The sequence below is a fragment of the Filicampus tigris genome, chromosome 9, assembly GCF_054856515.1.
Source record: "Filicampus tigris isolate MCC_2025a chromosome 9, RoL_Ftig_1.0, whole genome shotgun sequence".
Lineage (NCBI taxonomy): Eukaryota > Metazoa > Chordata > Actinopteri > Syngnathiformes > Syngnathidae > Filicampus > Filicampus tigris.
In genome coordinates this window covers 13,785,666-13,793,921 of record NC_141225.1, presented here as the reverse complement: position 1 = coordinate 13,793,921, position 8,256 = coordinate 13,785,666, and the positions used below count along the sequence as shown (strand labels likewise).

At 40.1% G+C, this 8,256-nt stretch overlaps 1 protein-coding gene across 1 annotated transcript; it reads right to left on the bottom strand.

Moving 5' to 3' along the window:
* Window positions 1–2,904: 2,904 nt before the first annotated feature.
* Window positions 2,905–7,427, bottom strand: srsf3b (serine and arginine rich splicing factor 3b). Its single transcript, XM_086039827.1, has 6 exons — window positions 7,272–7,427; window positions 6,321–6,531; window positions 6,089–6,229; window positions 3,894–3,932; window positions 3,543–3,629; window positions 2,905–3,446 (listed from the first exon to the last, which is right to left on the bottom strand). Exons 2-6 carry the CDS (start codon window positions 6,521–6,523, stop codon window positions 3,419–3,421), a joined length of 498 nt encoding a protein of 165 aa, XP_085895953.1. The 5' UTR covers window positions 6,524–6,531; window positions 7,272–7,427; the 3' UTR covers window positions 2,905–3,418.
* Window positions 7,428–8,256: the final 829 nt, after the last annotated feature.

Below are 8,256 nucleotides of genomic sequence, written 5' to 3'. Positions count from 1 at the left end.
TAATTACAATAACACCAATCTTATTGGTAATCATATAATGTTGGCAGATAAAGACGTTGGGTGTAAAAAAAAAAAAATCCAACGTTGACATATGAACTGGATTCTGTTCTTTCTACGTGTCACCGCTCCGTGGTCGTCACATGACACCCATCATGTACAGTTTATTACATAACAGTGGGTGGATAATGTACCTTAACTACATAACTGAGTGGATTCCCGCGAGTTCTTCGAGCGTGAGAGCCGCCCCCGTGGAGACCCGTGAGTCACGGCCCACGGGCACGTCACGCGGATTTGAACCATACATAGAATGCTTTGCGCAAGTCTGTGGAAAGGCGCGCGAATTTTTGAGAGGCCGGCCCTTGCAGCGTCTCCGTGTGTGCGCGTGTTATGGCACTTCACGTGGGATGTATGCGTGAACATACCAGCCGTGGGACTGCGAGGGTGGGACCGAAAAAATGCGATTGGACAGTGGCGGTGGGGAAACCGCTCGTGGGGAAGCGTCATTGCGATCACAGGGCAAAAGCAATTTCTCACTATCATTTCATAAACTCTTCATTAAACACATAATTGTGCTCTGCTTTTATATCTGCTTGCTCAGCTTATTCCAAACACAAGCATCGCCTTTATATTGATTCCTGATAAGTATTATATTTCGTGATAAAGGTCTTATATTTGCTGCAAAATATTGAGCCAAAAAGATGGCCAAAGTACAGGATACAAGAAATTCATGACAGTGTGGGATCATAGATGAGGAAGATTAAGTTCAATATCTACTCATTATTGTTGTCATACTTTCCACATATTTGTTTGTTCATTTGTTTGAGTAATAAACGTGTAAATATGATAAGAAGCTTTATGGACACTTTATATGCCGTGGAATTCAAAAGTCTACACACTGCTGTTCAAATGTCAGGCTTTGCTAATATAAAAAAAAAAAAATGAAAGTAAGAGAAATCTTTTCCCACTATAAATTTGACCTATAACATCTAAATTTTTAATAACTATTCGAGGGACAGGGGCTAAAATAAACTATTGAGATAATGTGGTTGTAGAAGTGTGCACAACCTCTTATTGCAGGGGAGGTGGCTGTGTTTCGAATTGACCAATCACATTCAAACTCATATTAAATGGGAGTCAGCACAAACCTGCCGGGCTGCCAGCATTAAAAGTGTCTCTGACAGACCCCAAATCAAGTTCAGCTGTTCTAGTAGGCTTTTCCTGACATTTTTTTGTTGTTGTTTCTCGCTATACTGACCAGTATTTTAAACTGTTCATAATTCTCTCCACCTTCACTAAGGCCCCATCTGAGGAAAAACACATTTACTCCACTTGATGACTGACTCGACTGTTCCGTAGCACTATATTAAAAGTTTTGGAAATAGTTTTGAAGCCTTCAGCTGACTGACACCTTTAATGAGAACTCTCTCGAGCTGTGAAAGCGCTTATACGGACTATGGCTTGTGCTTAAGATGTGACTGCAAAAATGTATGGAAAAACCAATGGAATCATCTAAACTTTATTTAATGAGTTTGATTGGTTAATTCAGAACACAGCAGCATTACCGATTACAAGAGTGTGCATACTTGTGCATTATCTGTTGTTAATTTTTACTTTCCTCTCGATTTTTTTTTTAAACAGGTTACAAGTACAAGTTATAGGTCACATTAATATTTGCAAACGTTTCGAAATGATCATGGTCTCATTTTATATCACTAAAACCTGGCATTTGAACAGGGGTGTGCAGACTTTTAGATCCATTGTATTTTACATATATATTTTACCATGCAGATATGTAGCCTGTAAATGACTTATGCCTTGAACAAATACGCAAGAGACTCCGTGCAAGAGACACACACATGCAGTAGTGGCTTTATCAGCCACACAAGGACAGCATTATTTGGATGTCTTATCTTTTCCTGAGGAAAGGAGTAAAATGCTGAAACAGGTGGCCCGGATTACGTACCTAACCTACACAGTGGACAGTGTGTACAAGACAAGGAGAGGAAGTGAGACGCACAGGAGTACTTCAATACACTTGTAACCTTAAGTGTATTTATGAGGAACACCTTCAGATGAGGCGCATAGTCACATGTCCCCTAAGCAATATTATGACAAACAATCGCAGGTTACAATGATCGGATGATGGGAATGGGCAATCCCAATTGGGAACTTTGCATAATGAAAATCATTTTAGGGGTCTGTTATAAAATCCACCAAGGGTTATATTGTATTCACAAACTACGATCTATCAAATGTATATTATAAACGCATTCGTGTGTAGAAAATGTAAAGAAAATCAATTGTGTACTTTGCTGCAGAAGTCACTAAACGCTGGTGTCGGGTGGAATCCTCATACGCCCAAAATCTTTTTTTCCAGGAAAAACTCCCAAAACATGACATTTGTTCAAGCCTTAACATTGCATCATTAAAGACAGAAAGCCATTTTTCAACAATTTAGGTTGGTCAATAATTTCTAAAAATGACACCCATGCTGACCAATAGTATAGATTTGAAACAAACAAAAAGAAAAGTGAAATTTACCTAATTGTGACACAGACTTCAGCCCGACACCAGCGCTGGGTAGAAACGGCACCCTCTAAGGGAAATAAACTGACAATACTGTATATCCTCATACTGATCAGGGTTTACTCAAACACACGTTTGGAGGTTAATTTGCATGGTTGTACCTATGCCAGATAAATTGTGTAGTGGCCCAACACTCAATGATGAACAACACTCAAGTTCCGTTGTTTTGCATCTGAGAATGTGTGTGTTCATCTACACTACAAACTGAAATGTTCCTTATTGGGGGCAGCACCCATGGCCTCTTTTTGAGGAAATAGTATTTGATGGTTGGAAATTCCAATATCTTGATTAAGCAAAGAGAGTTAAAGCAGTGTCAACTTGTTTTAAACAACCAGTATTTTTAATTGAGAGACAATTTCACATAGTATCAAAGTACAGAAAATGGAAAAACAGATTGAGGTCTCCAAATACGTTCCATCCTTGTAAATCACACGCCCTCAGATGGATGGAAACCTTCACTTTGTGAAAGAAAGTAGCATGAACATCTTCCAAATCACACCTAGGAAGTTACTTATAATGCATCACATTTCTTCCTTCTTAATCCAGTAGACACAATGAAAATTAACTCTCACTATGGGTCAAACTACACATATCCATTTATAAAAACAGGGGGAAAAAGTTGATTGATTATTGGTGGAATGCTGGGTGGTGCACATTCAGGACATGTATGAGACCTCACACCTGTGCACACCCAATGTATGTAAAATGACTAGAACAAAAATCAGTGAGACTAAAAGTCTTGTCGGATAAAAAAAACAGAACAAAACAAAACCAACGTCCATCATGTGAAAACAAAGTACAACCGTTTTCATCATCTCTCATCCCGTTTCTTCTACTTTCTGTCATTTGATCTGGAACGACTGTGGAAAAAGAACAGCAAGAAATTTGCAATTCAGTTGCATGGCCACTGGAAAGCTTGTTGCATTAATGCTGTCAAAAAATGAAAGACAATGTACCTCCTTGACCGAGAGAAGGACCTTGAAGGTTTGTGGTTCCTGTCCCGAGAGAGTGAACGCTCCCTCCTCCTGTCTCTAGAGAAAGACCTGCGGAAAATAAACCAACCTCCCATTAAATCTACAAAGGTACACGTGGTGGCCAGATGCGACAGAAGTGGTCATCCTGACAAAGTTTGATTCAGATTCTTTGCTGCACACCGCACAGCTACCGACTCACTGAAATGGAAAACCTACAACCTTGTATGAGGTTTAGAAGCGTTACTCCCCCCCCCCAAATTGCGCCATAAAAACATGGTGCGCTTGTCAATGAAGAAGCTTGAGTATGAATGATTATATAGAAAAGTGACATACCTGCTGCGGCTGCGACTAAAGCTCCTCCTGCGTGGAGATCTGTGAGGGGGAAAATGTGACAATGTTAACAACTTCAACTGACGCATCCGCCATCGCTAGACCTTTACATACAACTCGTGTTAGTTTGTGGGGCCCCCCATCAGAACTGCACTAAATATATGCTTTCATAAACTTTTATCAACCACTAGCATTGGGCCGTATGCCGTATAGACACTTCAGGTTTCACCTAACCCACAGTACAAGGTCCATTCAACAAACTACCTTAGTTATAAGATGCGCAAATGAAGCCAAAGCCTCAAGATGAGCCAACTAACACCAACTGCCCTTATGTGAAGATGGGACGCTGCGCCCTGGACTGGCACTTTTGTAGGATTAATGTCTAACTGGTCCACTGCGTGTTCACCATGACGTTTGGAAACAGAAGTGAGTAGCCAAGTTAACAGGTTTTAGGTACAAATCAGTTGATAACTATGCTCAAACACCCTTATAGGATAACCTCTAATCAGATTCTCTGGACAAGCTCCAGACACTTGATGGTGGGCCCTTCACCTTTGGAAACAAGGAATTACAGTAATGGGTGAGGACAAAATGACAAACTTATGTAAATGTTGAATTAAAAAAAAAAAAAAAAAAAAAAGGAACAACCTTCGTTAACCAGCTGTCTCTTCACTTTTAAAACTGTTATCAGTGTACTGAATGAAGCAGGAAAACTTACTAGCATTTTTGGTTTTCAACAAGCTAGATATGACGAAAGGGAGGCAGACTGTCGGCCGGGTAGGAAGAATTGGCAGAATAGGCCTGGCCAGACGCTGCGAGGTGATAAGGTGGCAGGCAGGTGGGGGCTGGCTGCGGCTTTTTTCCTGCTTTAATTGGTTAGCCGAAGGCTGCTGCTGGTAGGTTGTCGACATTTGGAAACGCGATACGCTGATTGGAATGTGAAGTGGGCCGCTGCCATTTGGGTTAAGGTTGAAGGAGGAGGTGGTTGAGAAGAGCATGATGAGGAACCAATGGCCTGGTGCAACCTGACGACTGGCCATGCCTGGGTCATGTGACAGCATCAGTCAAGCTGATTGAGGCACGATGGTCAGCAGTCACATGATGCTGAAAGAGGACTAGTTGATTGACTCTGAGGGTGGTGAGAAGAGGCATGGTGGTGGCTCTGCAACGGGTTTCATTCTTATTAATATATATGAAAAATAAATCATCCTCAAGCATCCTCAAACAAAAAGGAAAAGCATCACATTTGCTACTCTTACCCCCTCCCAGTTTAACAGCTTTTGTCTCATTTCATTGTCAATGTGGAAACCTCTTGAGTCAGTTGCACTTACACACGTGCTTAAAGAGTACAAGCTATATTTTAACTAGAATAGTGCTATAGACTGTGCAGTCCCCGCAAAGTGATTACGGGTTAGCTTTAAGTGAAACAAATTCAGTTATTTAAAAATAAATAAATAAATAAATTCAATCTTTTTTTTTTTTTTTTGCTTTTTCCATGACTACAGCTGTTGAATAAGTCACAGAAGGGCCAAAGAAAGTTCCAAGTATTGGCTCTTTACCAAGAGAAACACCATAGATCTCATACTCACTTTAGCAAACGCCAATAAAGCTAAAAAGTGAGGTTTGATCATTTATTTCACAAGGCCCTATCTATGTTAGAGTAGTTATTCTTTATATAGTGCATGTTTATTAGTATTTTGAGTGCCTGGAAAGATTAATTGAGTTAAATTACGTTGTACAGGAAATATTTGGTTTTAGTCAGACTTTTTGGAACTAGAATTAATTAATCTTGAGAACTGAGGTTCCGCTGCACTATCAATATCAAGCACCGGAAATTGCAATGATACCATCTTTAGTTTAAGACTTAAAAATTAATGGAGTTTTTGGTCTAAAAGATTGGTTGGTATGGGACAGAAGTACCAAACACGGTACATGGTCTAATCACTTCTCGGGGACTACAGAACGTAACGGGAGCTTCTATTTTAACCAAATATTAACTCTAATTGTCCCTGTAAATTGATTGCCATTGATATTGATAACATGAACCTTACACAGAAAAAGATAAGAATGCATAAAAAGACAACAGTAGACCCAATTTGAAGAGTATCCCGTGAATGAAAGTGACAGCAGCAATTGCCGGGATTACATTACAAATGTAGGCTATTGTTGACCAATGTCAAAAACATCTTGTTGGTCACCTTCGCCTTGCTGGTGGACTACGCCGTCTGTAATCATCTCGGTCTCGGGGGCGCCTGCTCCACGATGGCGGGGCGCCGCGGGTGCGACTGCGTTTCTCCCCATTGGACAGCTCTACTCGCACACGGCAACCACACAGTGTTCTAGACAAAACAAAAGGCATAAAATTTGACCATTAGTAGCCACAACGTTATAGTGATTGTGATCTCATGCTTAGCTGTGCCCACTTCTTACCTCCCATCAAGCTCTCGCACTGCATCAGTAGCATCTCTGGGGTCTTCAAATTCTACAAAGGCAAAGCCTGGAGGGTTCCTAGCCACCCACACACTGCGGAGAGGCCCATAGTAACTAAATGACCTTTCTAGCTCAGTCTTGTTTCCATTGTTGCCCAGATTTCCAACATAGACCTTGCAGTCAAGTGGACATTCACGGTGCATGATTCTATCTGTAAAAGGTAAAAGAGAAACAAATAAGATTTAAAAACTAAGGATACAATCATGTTTGTGGTTATTTTACTGGTTGTACTACCGTCTTTGCAACTGTAACTTAAATTTACATCCTTGTTTGGTTTATCAGATCACATAGGTTTTGTTAACATTACAGATATGACAAATTATTCGAAGCGGGAAATGCAAAAACGATTATTTATCATTTACAACAAGTAGCTACATCAGTAAGTCACAACGACGACAATGCATCGATTGGACGATGCACTAAGGTTAGTTTTGCAATGTTAATTCGAAAAGTATATTGATAAATATATTACAAATCACGATGTAAGAGCATATTATTACAGTCATGTAGGGAGACGGTCAGGGAGGGCCCGGGCCTATTTTTTTTTCAGTAAGTAGCATGCTAGCCTTGGCTCGAAAGGCCGTTGTTCAGAGTGTTTCACAGTGAACAAAAAATCCACGGGTAACATCTCAAGTAACTGTAAAACCGCTTGCTCCATAGAAGCCATTAAATTATGTAACTCGCTAAAAACGGCATCGTTTCGTCTCCTCGATGCTAACGGCTAGCACGGCACAACTAAAATGGCCGTCGCATGTTTCAAGGCCTCTGATTGCGGTCGCAGAAATCAAACAAAGGATCACATATTTGTTTCCAGTTACTTGCCAGAACAACCATGCAAGGCTATAATCTTAATTACATGATGATGGTGATAATGATGCAAAGGATACCTACCTTATCGGTGTTAATTTGGAGTTTGATTCGGTCTGCGCTTTATTCGAACGTGATGTGCCTTTCTGCTGTCGACGGAAAATGGCGTGTTATCTCGTTCGAAAAGCCAGCTAGTCCTGGGAGGGCGGGGCAATTTTAGGCCCCTCGCTCCGAAGTAACATGTAACTGTCATGTTCATATAATTTGATAAATAACGTCACTTGTAAAAATGTATTTTTCTAATGAAGCAATTTTTAATGCTGCCTTAGTTTTATATGGTTTAATGTCTCCCATGCTAAAACAGCCATTCTTGAAGGATATACGTATGTCGCTCGTTATTTGCTTAGTCATTAATGTGTATGTGATGCCTTTGCGATGGAATTGCAAAGGAACAGATAATCAATGGCTCAAAGGTACATTACATATGAAAGGGTAGGAGTGCAATATAAGCCTGAAGGTTGAATTTTGGGCATTCTAGTAAGCAAGCAGTCAGTATGTTGTGTGACTATGGGCGTGAGGTATGGCCTATAGCATGCCTGAACAGAGATGGGAAGTAACGAAGTACAAATACTTCATTACTTTACTTGAGAATTTTTTCCAGTACTTTGTAATTCGCTGAGTTTTTTTTTTTTTAGAATACTTTTTACTTTTATCCATTAAATTTTAACTCCAGTATCTGTACTTTTTACTCGATACATTTTAAATACAGTATTGTTACCTTTATTTTACATGATGCATGACGATTAAAAAACAAATTAGACCAATGTTCGTAGCTCTGCCAATCATATGAATATGTTCTGCCAATCATATGAATATGTTCTGCCATATTGTCCTACCCCGTCGAAACTTCCTACCGAAGGCTGATTTGACAGCCTGTTCTTCCAAAATGTCCTACCCTTTGCGAAACTTCCAACCGAAGGCTAATTTGACAGCTAAAATACTACCTTGCGCTTTCAGCTTGTTTTGTTTAGATGCAGCCTGGTAGGTAGAATTTAAAAAAAAAAATCCT

Coding starts and splice junctions, on each gene's coding strand:
- srsf3b (XM_086039827.1), bottom strand. CDS start 6,523: ATGCACCGTGAATGTCCACTTGACTGCAAGGTCTATGTTGGAAATCTG. Junction 3,933..6,088: donor AGTCCACCAGCAAGGCGAAG/GTGACCAACAAG, acceptor TCCCCCTCACAG/ATCTCCACGCAGGAGGAGCT. Junction 3,447..3,542: donor TCCTTCTCTCGGTCAAGGAG/GTACATTGTCTT, acceptor CTTTTTCCACAG/TCGTTCCAGATCAAATGACA.